Below are 12,373 nucleotides of genomic sequence, written 5' to 3'. Positions count from 1 at the left end.
GACCATCTTTGAGAGCGAAATTAAGGGTTGCCTTTGTTAAATGGATTTCCCAATATCAAAATCAAAGGAATAAAAACAAAATGTAGAAAATGAAGATGAAAACAGCAAACAATATACTGGAACCAAAACAAAATTACACTGGAAATGAGCCAGCTGGAAAATTAGACATTGCCTTATTCAGACTTTTATATTACATATGTGTAGTAGATGATGACTACTTGTAACTCTTCAGTCAACTAACTTACTTGACTTCCACAATCACCCCCTAAATTTCAGTCTGAGAGTTTTTAAAACAAAATTACTAGTATTATTTCTTCTTGTCAGATGCTTCATATCTGTTTGTAGTTATTTTCCATTTACAATTAACTTTGTATTACAGTAAAAGTCGTAAAATAAAAAAAAAAAAACACCACCAAAACTTATACACCACTCAGAATGCTCGTTAGTATATGCCAATTGGCACACGTTTTTATGCCCTTGCAACGATAAGTTGGGGGGCATATTGTTTTACCCCTGTCCGTCCGTCCGTCTGTAATTCTGTGTAATTCTGTCCGTCCCATAAGTTTTCCGCACGTTTTTTGAAAATCCTTGAAGATGTTGAACTGATTTTTCGTATGTGAGTTTATCATGATTAGTTACAGAATGAGTTAAAGTTTCGTTCCGCTACGCTGAGTTTTACCAAAAATATGGGCCCTGGACTTTATAAATTTCATGGAAATAACAGTTTTCCGCACTTTTTTTGTAAACCCTTGAAGATATTGAACTGCTTTTTGGTATGTGAGTCTGTCATGATTAGTTACAAATCAAGTATAAGTTTCATTCTTTTACGCTGAGTTTTACCAAAATAATGGGCCCTGCACTTTAAAAATTGTATTGAAATAATAGTTTTTCGCTTTTTTTTTTGTAAATGTTTGAAGATATTTGCCTGGTTTTTGGTATGTGAGTCTGTCATGATTAGTTACAGATTGAGTTGAAGTTTAGTTCAGCTATGCTGAGTGTTACTCAAAACCACATGTGGGGGCATCATTTGTGTCTCACAGACACAATAACACATCTGACAAAGTGTTTTTTACAATTATGAGTTATGATATAGCTGTATGAAGGCGAAATGCGGGGGCATCACTTTATCTAGTTTTTTGTAAATGTTTATGACTTTCCTTAACTGAGATTTTTCAGTTGATGTATGGTCAGTGGGATGTATCCTAGGAGAAATGTTGTCAAACAGACCTCTGTTTCCAGGCAAGCATTGTATCCTTTTATTAGTTTAGTACACATATTATCATTGGTAAGTATGTGATGAGCTGTGGATTAAAACAACTGTAATGAAAATAAAAATTATGCTTAAAAAAATGCATAAAGTTTTTGCTTTTACGTTTACCAATATAAATTCAAAATCCCTGTTTTTTTAGGCAGATGATATGTAATAGGCAATGCCTCTACAAATGGACACTGTTAGGTTCAACTTTCTTGAATTCTCATTTTTAGCTTTTTGGCCAGGTGAGCTTTTGTCATCACTTTGTGTCTGTCGTCTGTTGTTGTTGTCCGTTAACTTTTTCAAAGATCTTTTCCGCTTAAACTACTTGGCAAATTGTAACCGGTTTGCATAAGTGTTCCTTATAGATTCTTAACAATCCTTATGTGGGGATTTTTTATGTTGCAAAAAACTTGGCTGTTGTTACTAAAGATAGTTCAAAGGGGTCAAATTGCAGAATTTTACAAATGACTGAAGAATAGTTCAGCTAAAATCCAGCAGAGAATAAAATTGTTCAACAGGACAAGTTGGACTTATGCCAAAATTTTCAGAAAGATCTATTGAGGGTTAAATGAGTTACGGTCCCTGAAATGGATTTTCCCCCATAATTTTACATTTCCATCTTGGGAAATTTTCTCCTCTGAAACTACTGAAGGGATTGAAATTAAACTTAACATAAAAGTTCCATTGCTTTAACAATCTATGTATGGGGATTTTTTTTATCTTGCGAAAAACTTGGCCGCCATTACTAAAAATGACCATAGGGGTCATATTGCAGAATCTTGCATATAACTAAAGAACAGTCGAGTTAAGCTAAAATCTAGTATGGAGTAAAATTGTTTAGCATGATGGGATGAACCCATGGATGCTGAAATTTTCAGGAAGATCCGTTGATGAATGTTTTAGTTATGGGTCCCTGATTCTCTTTAATCCATTCATGTGCATCACAAATAGTGATTACACATTACTTGAGACACAAACAAATTGCAACTATCAGCTTTTGCACGAATGAAAAAATAATTGGCTTTCCTGTTTTTTAGAAAAGCTAAGCTTTGATTTGAATGATACATTTGGAGCTATATGTCTCCAAAGTTGGTTATGTTCTTGAAGAGACAGTGGAACAGTGGAGAAAGAGGCATAAATAAAACTTTTCCTGTTTTTTTTTTAAAACATGGCTGTTCCATGAATTGTATTATGAAGCAGAATAAAATGAATGTAATGCATTGAAAATGTTAATTTCCATGATAAAAACTAAAACTTCTTTATTTCCATCCATTGATCCCAATGAGTGTCATTTTCTTATTTTCCTGATGTGGGACTTCCCAGATAAGGCTGTTTCTGTTAACTGCAAATAAAACCCTTTTTGACTGATAACTGTCACTGGGGACCTTCTCAAGAATGTTACTTTTTTGCAAATACATTTTACTTTTGAGCTCATTCGCTCTCTATTACATTATTACTTGAGCTAGCTTATAGTAACAAAATAATTGAGAGGGAGGACTACCCAGTTTATGTCTGGATTTGGTGATACATTTGACATGGAAGAGTTGATATAAATATAGCGATAAGGATTGTTTGTTATGGCTTTTGATTAATAAAAAAAAAAATATTGGTGAAATCACTCCATTTAAGACTATGTGTGTATCGTTTTCTTAACGATTTGTTCAGATTTAGACCAGCTTAATCATATACTAGCCATTCTAGGTTCTCCAAGTCAAGAAGATCTCGATTATATCATCAATGAAAAGGTATGCAGCCTATATTTTTCAATGGATATGACTTTAATTGCTCCCATGATTCTCTTAGACAAGTTTGAAAATGAACAGTGCACATTGATAGAGTTATCTCCCTTGGAAGTTGAAATTTCTTCAAATTTTTATAAGTGCTCTTTCATTTACATTTCTCAAAGATTTATATTAACTTAATTCCAAATATCAGTATCATTAATCTCTTGGACAAGTTGCCAATAGTCATCAAATATTATTAAATATGGTGCTACATAGTAGTATTTGTGTCTGTCCTTCTGTCTGTAGTACTATTACACAGATAGAACCCTTATCTTATCCCCAGCTCCTTCTGCATCACTGAATGGAATGTAATTAAACATTCACAGAATCTCAGTTAGATATTGAAGATAGTGCAGTTACACAGATAGTACCCTTATCTTATCCCCAGCTCCTTCTGCATCACTGAATGGAATGTAATTAAACATTCACAGAATCTTAGATATTGAAGATTTGTTTTTTTTTTATTTTAGATTTTTTTAACTGTATGTTTTTTGGGGTATCACTTTGTAAAACCTGGACTTTTTATTTCCTGATTTGTATCAACATAGATATTGCTCAAATTTTTCTCATTATGATGGCATTTATACACTTTACTTTCAAGAACTGGGGTTGGATGGGAATACTAAACATTGTTCTTTTTATTCAATATTTAATTTTTTTAACCAGTGAAAATGTCTCAAGATGTTTTCTTTGTACATACAGGCTAGAGGATACATCCAAAGCTTACCATATAAACCCAAAGTATCCTGGAGCAGACTCCATCCCAAAGCTGACCCCAAAGGTAACTTATTATTCATATGACAGTTAAACTCTAGGTCAAGGATTTGTTTAGATGGAAAGATTGTTCCTGATTTATTGGCCTGTTAAGATTTTTATTACTGATATGTTATAAGAATGCCAGTCTTTCGGAAGGTTTGTCTGACCGTCGGATATCACTGGTAAAAATGTGGCAGGACCGGACCGGAAGTCCAGAAAATTTCCAATATTAGCCATTCTTGATTCAGGTCAAAATGCACGGTAAAACTTGGTTTGTTCCTGAAAATGGTATGTTATCACAGGACCAAATGTCCTGGAAAAAAAAAATGAACCTTTAGAAAGACTGAAATGTATCTATACATCACTTGTTTCTGTAATAATTATTGTCTTATATTGTTGTGTTTCTACCTGAATATTCCATCACCTTAAAGTGGTGCTGAATCTCTTAAACTTTTACTTGCCCTTTTATAGAAAAAACTACTGCATGCGTATGTCAAGTATTCAGCAGGTGTCTATAGATGTTTTTTTGTTACATTATTTACAGCTTTAGATCTGTTGGAGAAGATGTTATGTTTTAATCCTCACAAGAGAATCACGGTAGAGCAGGCATTAGAACATCCGTATCTGGAGCAGTACTACGACCCAGCTGATGAGCCTGTAGCTGAGGAACCGTTCACATTTGAAATGGAATTAGACGATCTGCCTAAAGAAAGACTCAAAGAATTGATATTCCAGGAAACCATTGATCTGAAGAAGAAAATGGGCATAGAGAGCTAGGTATGGTAAAAGGTCTGTTTATTTTTATGCCCAATCAGGATTCAGGATCTATGCCCATTCAGTGTTCAGGATCCGTACCCATTCAGGGTTCAGGATCCATGCCTTATGAAAATGAAAAGCTGACAGGAAATGGGAAGAAACTTCAGTCTTGTGACTTGATTTTTAACACAATTATTATATCTATATACATCCTGCATCATGACTTCTTTGCAAGATGCATACATGTATATGTCTTAACCTTTAGGGCTCTCTTTGCAGGAGGTCTTAAGTAATTCAACTCAATTTTAGGAGTTTTTCATCTTTAGCTCATGAAGTATTTGGTTGACTGAGAGGTTGAGTGAAATATCAGGAGTCTCTTGGAGATCCAGAAAGATTTATGCTTATGTGTTGTTAAACATACTGTTCCAATGTTTTGCTTTTTTTGCTGTGTAATTACATAATTATGTTAACATTTTTTTTTTTCTTTCAGGTATTAAATTAACAAGATATTAGTAGAAGAAATGACATCATATCATAATAAAGGATAATTCCAAAATCTACATCTGACATCATATGACAATCTCTGTCGTCCAGAGGCTTTATTCTAAGCTGAATCATCTAGATGTTTGAATTATTCAGGCAGAATACTAGGTGTCATGTATTTATTTACCATGTTGATCATGAGAATTTGATACATGCGGTAGTTACTATTATTAGATATTGTTATAGACATATCTTTTACATTATTAAACATTTACCATGTATTACTAAAAGGTCAACACATTCAGTGTTATACCATGAAACCTGTCTAAACTGAACTTTGGACTTTTAATTTGTTTTGTTAATACAGGTGTTTGGTTCACCAATGTTTAAAATACATTTAAGTAGTACTCCAGCTGAAAATCATGTAAATTCTGAAATATGTGACACACAACCAAAAAGGTTTCACATATTTATTTTAGTTATTAAATTGCTGCTCTTAGGAGATAATCCACACCAAAAATCCAACCATTTCTGTTGTATTTTAGTGTCATTAACAGAGTTATATCCCTTAATTAGAATTCTACAGTGCATTCTATATAATTTTTATATCCTAAGGGCATATGTTATATGAAAAACTACATGTTAATTTTTGTTAACTATAACATTTTAAACAAAATATCAAAATTAAAAATATATAGGCTTTCCAACCATGTATTACATTTTGCATGATTCTTATTTGGAGTGCTACTCATAAGCTTAGATTTTCAGATTAATCAGGGTTTGATTTAAACAGGTTTCATTGTATATGTTTTTTTTTTAAACTACATGTATTTAGATTTGACACACCTTGAGTGTAAGTATTTGTAAGAATTAGGCAAAATGGGAAAAATGAGAAACATACATGTCAAAACCCCACTGATCTGACAATATAATGTCACTCATAGATGCTTTCTTTTTAAAAAGACCATTCTTTGATCTCTGCATTGTTGGATTTGCTCATAATTTTTTTTTCAATAGAATGTTAGAAAAATGAGGTTTTTGACAGAGTTACCTGCCCTTTAAATGTTCATTTACAGTGCATTTCAATGAAATATATATCTCAAGCACCAATATGATATAGAAAATCGTTTTTTTTCCTTGATTCCTAATGTTGCAAATTACACTATCAAAATGATTGGTTTTTTCATACTATGTTTCACCCACTGCCTGATTCTTACAATGACTGATTCTTGAACATGATATAGAGGAATAATATGATATATGTTTTTGATTTGTGTTAACTTAAATATATTTCTTACCTATTTGAAGGGGTTTTAGCAGAGCTGTTTTGGTTTTGTCTGAATATTATACAAAAAGAAATAAAAACAAGAATTAATGAGCCAATTATGGATTAATTAAATGTTATCAATATTCAGTATGAAAAACTTATTTAAGTTGATTACCTATCTGTAAACGTTGTTCATTTTGATTAAGTTGTCCATTATCTTAAGGGCAGTTATCAACAACATCATAATCATATTCTCATGGTATCTTTTGCCTTAGATTTTTTTCTAAGTTAGTTTTTTGGGTCAAAGGGACTTTAGTGGATACCAAATTGAATGCATAATTAAATGTAGTTTAGAATAACATAGATTATATAATCATTTAATGAATGGCAAAACAAATTTAAATCATGGTGAGAAATATGATTTCATATGGAACTGGAGGTTTTTTGAGTTAAAAATTAGAATATTTGCAATTTGGTAAATGTTTTTTTTTTGTTGTTTTTTTTTATTTTTGACTAACATAGTGAGAACAGACATGATAAGTTTACAAGAGTTCTGTAACATCAGAAATGTTAAAAGTGCTTTAAGTGCCATTCTTTGTAAGAATCGGGGGATGGGTGGCACATCATTTTTCTCAATTTCTTTTCCCTCATATGCAATACATCTAGAGAACAACCTAAAAGCTATTTAATTTTTTTAACGGCTCATATAAGAAAATTTTTCCAGCTTTTTTTCTGTAATGCACTTAAACTAAATTTCATTTAATTCAATATCTAAGAATGGACAATCTTTACAGATAATTTTATAGTTAATCCTGGAGGTTATGAGGTATAATATAGACACTTTGATAATGCAATAAAATCTGTTTTTTTTTCATGGACCATACTTAACGCACATTTTGCATGATTCACTGACAAAGAAGTACTTAAAATAATTTTGAAATTCATAAAAAAAATTAAATTCATAAATGAATTCAAGTAGATGTGGCATTTACCAAATAACGTAACTTAAGATACTGGTATTTTTTTTATGGAGCTGTTTTGGCTTCCTTCTGTGATACCTCAGAAAATATCATCTTCCCTTGTGCATATTGTATAATGGTGTGTAAATTTAACTATAACACTTCATTCCATAGATCTTAGTATATTGTCGTAGGCTAGGTACAAATTACTGTGACTGTAGGTCGGGGGCAGGCCTTGATGTAAATTTTTGTTATTGCCCCTACAAAAAAAGGTTTTTGGGTACATACATGTACATGTTCAGTCTGTGTTTTGCATCTAGACTTCTGTTATCTTATCATCTGTCTTTTCTCATGAACATAATTAATTGACAAAAAAAATAATAATAAAATTTAAAAAAAAAGGATAAGTTTTGCAGTGGACCATGACATCTACAATGTTGGACCCATCACTTACCTGGTACATTTTTATACCATTTGAAATATGATTTCAAAGGATTTCCATAGCAAAGTCCTGGTTATGTTTTTTATCATCTAAACTTCGTTTATAGAATTTCACAGACAATTTTGATAATAGTGTCACTATAATAAATATTTATCTTTTGGAAATGTGCAAAACCAAAGACCTGAGTGGTAACTCAGTTTGTCTGGTCTTTGTTTAATGTATTGGGCAAAACATTTTTGAATCCAGCCTTTTGTATTGTTTTGTCCTGTAAAGTTTGGTTTGCTCAACATCAGTACCTTTGAATGACACAATTTTGTCTTTATTGCAGTCTCATATGATGATTGATATAATGGATCTCATTTACATGTTACATTGTCAGATCCAGGGATGGAATCCTCTTACTTTGGAAAATCTTATAAATTTCATACAAAACATAGTTAAAAATGAAGACATATAAGCCTGGACCCCACCTTTCATGAAACTACTGGTCCACCCCTAGGTTGTCAAAGACTTTTCTGTTATTGGTCATCATTATTTAATTATTAAAATGACCTAAAGATGTCATGAAAATGAAATTTGTGATTGTAGAAAGAAACTGTGGCGAGTGTTTTTGTTAATCTTTTTGTATTATTCTAGCACAGAAGCTACTTGTATGTACTTCATTACAATTATAAAACTTTTCTTATACAAAATGTACATGTATATTGTGAGCAATCTTTAGTTGTGATAGTTATACTCTATTGTGTTAAGAACTTTATAGCAAGGCTTACCTCCCTTTGGTTTTGTCACAGAATTTGATTATTTGGAATCTTTTAACGGGATATTAGCTACTGTTGATACAAAAAAAACTTCTGCTTTTTCATTGTACAGTCAATTTGTACCATTCCTTAAATTAGCCTTACTTTATCTTGGACTTAAATGAAAGAAAAAAAAATCTATTGGTGAATTTTTTTATTTTACAGTGACAACTTTGGTTTGTTCAACAAATGAAATGTGATACATAGTGTATTTAGTAGAAGACTTTTTCTTGGGTTAAAAACATGATGTTAATCTTGTCAGACCCTTTGTGGAAAGTAAGCTCCGCCAAATCATTAACATATAACCTGCATTAAAATCTCATAAATTGTATTATTCCAGCATGGATATACTTGTATCTGTTTTGAACTCCCTAAATCAATTCAATATCTTCCTATTGGTATAAAAGTATAATTGAGAATTAAGAAAATTCATATTATCATCTCACCTTTTCATATTGAGCAAAGGTGTAAAAAATCATTGTTGATACCTTGTTTTGTGAAATTCTGTACATTTCTGACATTTATTTATGTTAACAGTGAAACTACATGAAAAAATGCATTTGTTCACTTGTTTTGTGAATGTTTTAAGACAGCTTTACATGTTGAATCTCATGCATATTCATTTCATGCAAATTATGTGTTTATATGAATATTAATGAAATGATCATGTTTACAATTTGTCATCAAATTTCATAAGCCAATTTCTTTTTTTTTATAAAGTAACTACTTTGTGAGTCAGACCTCTGGTGTATTTTCAAAAGATATACTATAGTATATGTGAAACTTGATAAACTCAGCGAAATTAATGATTCACCATTTTGCTGTTTTGTTGGTTTCGCTAAAGAGCCTTCCAAGGCCCAAAACAAAATTGCTTTCAGATTGTAATTTTTTAAAATTATATCTGCAAGAAAAAAATAAATTCCTTTTGACGAAGTAAGTGGATTTGAATGACATTTTTGGTTAAAAAGCACTCCATCAATCATATACATATGGGTCTAGATGCTCATATGGTCCACAGCATTGAACCTGAATTATATAGGTTTATTGTGACCCTTGCATCCGGTGGTCACAATTAAGCTACATGTACTTAAAATGAAATTTTCTGTCACTCATTTTTCATGGCTTAGAAAAATTGATCAGGGGTTGATTGTACCGATAAAAACAAAATATTTTTCTTCAAGAAATTATTTGAAATTTATGATTTATTAGGCATATTGTTTCAATGGAGGTTATAAGAAATTTTTCATGAAAAAGTGAAGAACTATTCCATATAAATCATGCAAAATTTTAAAGGGATCAGAAAAAATCTGAAAATTCAGAGTGCAATACCAACATTTTACATTGAATTCATATGCATGTCAACATGAGAATTACATTAAAGGAATTTACATCATTGTGACATAATCAGTGGTTTTGACAAAAACTGACTAGTCCTTTGTTAATTGGACTTAACACTTGTGGTTGCTGTAGAATACTTTTCTTCCTTCTTTAAGTTACAGCGAGTAAAATAGTTAACTTTCTGTAATAGAGTTTGGTCTTCCCTTGATAAAAAGATCCAATTTCTTTAATTGTCCAGTTAACTATCAGTTTAAGTACCAATCCATATAAAATTCAGGAACTGCCAATGGTAAAGTGGTTAATGGTGTAGAAAACCTGAACAAACAGTGCTTATTTGGTCTACATATGCTATATTTTTATGTGACAATAGTCTTTTTCTGTATTTAGATTTGTGCTTTTGAGAAAACTTCTCTTTAACCTCCCACTTAGATCAACCAAATTAAGAATGGTAACTCTTGCAAAGTTCTAATTTCATGTACAATCTATATAAATTTTATCTCAAAAGCGCAACACCCAAATGAAATACTATGACTGGTTATGTGGTATATAGCTGTTTCTGAACAAGTAATAAAAGTGAATTGTATGGGTTTTTGACATGCATAAATCACCTCCTGCCTGATTTTGATAAAGACTGCTACTTAAATGAAATTCATCAGATGATAGTCATTTAATCATGAGACCAACTCCATTCCCTAAAGTTAACTATATTACATGCTATTATATATGTTAAAGGTAGTTCAATTGTTCCCATTTGAGCAATTTTAAACTAATTTTCTTCCCGTCAAGTGGTGTTAAAAAAAGGCTTCCAGAAATGTCCAACAGTCCTATAAAACTAATTTTAGCTGTGGTTGTTCAACAAGGCACATTTTACCTAGGTTTAGATGGTTAAATTAAAAAAAGCACTTATCTTTTATTACAATTAGAAACTTTAAAAGTAATATTTTCTTGTTAAGTTGTTAAAATATTCTAATATGATGTTGTATAGTGATATATTCTAAAAGTGCTTTTATACATTTGTTGAATCTTTGTATTATATTCATGTGCTATATGGTGTAAAATTCTAGAATTAACAAAATGTACATGTTTTGTCGTAGAATTTTTACCCGATACCGTCATCATTGTTATACTGTGTATTTTTGTACTTTTTTGCTGTACTTACCATTAAAATTATAAAGTACACTTACTGTTGTCTTTATCTGTAGGGCTATTTAAGATAAATTCATCAGTTTCAGACATTTTTTTCAGAAAATGAATGAAAAGGGGTGAGGCATTTGTTTTAACCATTTTATTGCCAAAAAATTGATGACGTGCCTTTTAATTTGTTTACACCTAGAAAGTTGAGGAGGGAGGTAAATTTTTTTTGCTTCTATTTGATTAAAATGGCAATAAAATAGGTAATAAGGCAACATCATAGCGGTAATGAAAAGCCTAAGAACCCAAGAAATTGCTTTGGATGGCCTGAATTGTATAAAAGTTGTTTGCTCTCAGCTTGCTAATGTTTAGTACATCAGCTAACTCATTAGAAACCTTCTTCAGACACTGAAAACAATCCTCTTCAAAAATGAAAGATTCTTGGATAGTCAGAAAAAGAATGATTTAACATAAAGTTATTGGATTGTCAAATATTGCTCAATTTGTCAGAATTTCTAAATGTTTGTGTACAACAGTTAGTGAGGATACAAACATCTGCCCCTGTTGTGCTTTCTGATATTGATTATCTTTTAAGCACCCCAATGCAAGATTTATGTGACTTGTTGAGCAACAGCATTAACCTTTCACACAACCAACAGCTTTAAATTTATGGTATGGCAAGTTGATCGTTCACAAATTAAATGTTTTCTTGTGAAATTTATCAATTTTAAGGTACTAAAATGTATAAGGCAAGTATTGTTTTTATTTTTTTTTTTTAATACATTATGGTCTTGTTTATCATTGTTACCTTACTAGATATTACCCGTGATTGGTTGCCCATATCAAAGCACAAGTCCATCTTCAGTTTTCCAGAATGAAACATATGCAGATATTGACATGATTTTTGGTATTTAATTTCACCATGATAAATTACAGGTCAAGTGTATGTTTTATTTTGCTACGATATTTACTTTGGATTAATTAAAACTGAAAGAAATCACAGTCTGGAGTTTCAAACTTCTACATGTATTTCTCATATGAACAAATTTACTGGAGTATCCAACATGGGGACCCATGGGATGTGTGAGTGCGCTCACTAAGGTTCTTCAATTTGGGAAATTGAACTGAATTATTGAATAATTGTTCAATGAATCAAATTGTTCTTAAATTGTCATCTGGAAGCAACTGAATTTAGGTTAAACATACTGATGGATTGCATGTTCTTTAAAAGAATTGCGATGTTATCTATATACACCAGATATTGCTGATAGTTTACTTCAGGGGAGGAGGTGGGTACCCATTTATACTAGAAAAGTTTTGGTTGATTGTATAGAAAATCACAGATTGTAACCATTATGGGCCCTGCTAATCTAAATTTTGGCATCCTGTGGCTTACCAAGTCAAT

General features: G+C 31.4%; 1 protein-coding gene across 2 annotated transcripts in view; it reads left to right on the top strand.

Moving 5' to 3' along the window:
• Window positions 1–11,017, top strand: part of LOC148606708 (mitogen-activated protein kinase 1-like) — a 43,138-nt gene extending 32,121 nt beyond the window's left edge. The window contains exons 6-10 of one of the 2 annotated variants that reach the window (XM_088543957.1): window positions 1,177–1,248; window positions 2,921–3,000; window positions 3,742–3,820; window positions 4,340–4,572; window positions 5,042–11,017. In XM_088543957.1, coding sequence (XP_088400083.1) covers window positions 1,177–1,248; window positions 2,921–3,000; window positions 3,742–3,820; window positions 4,340–4,572 — 464 coding nt within the window. In that variant the 3' untranslated portion in view covers window positions 5,042–11,017. Of the gene's footprint in view, window positions 1–1,176; window positions 1,249–2,920; window positions 3,001–3,741; window positions 3,821–4,339; window positions 4,585–5,041 lie in introns of both variants that reach the window. The other variant, XM_088543956.1, reaches the window with a different exon arrangement.
• Window positions 11,018–12,373: the final 1,356 nt, after the last annotated feature.

This window comes from Perna viridis, chromosome 9, assembly GCF_037379345.1.
Source record: "Perna viridis isolate PV_CMFRI_1.1 ecotype Kerala chromosome 9, ASM3737934v1, whole genome shotgun sequence".
Lineage (NCBI taxonomy): Eukaryota > Metazoa > Mollusca > Bivalvia > Mytilida > Mytilidae > Perna > Perna viridis.
This window is presented reverse-complemented; position numbering and strand designations above follow the sequence as displayed.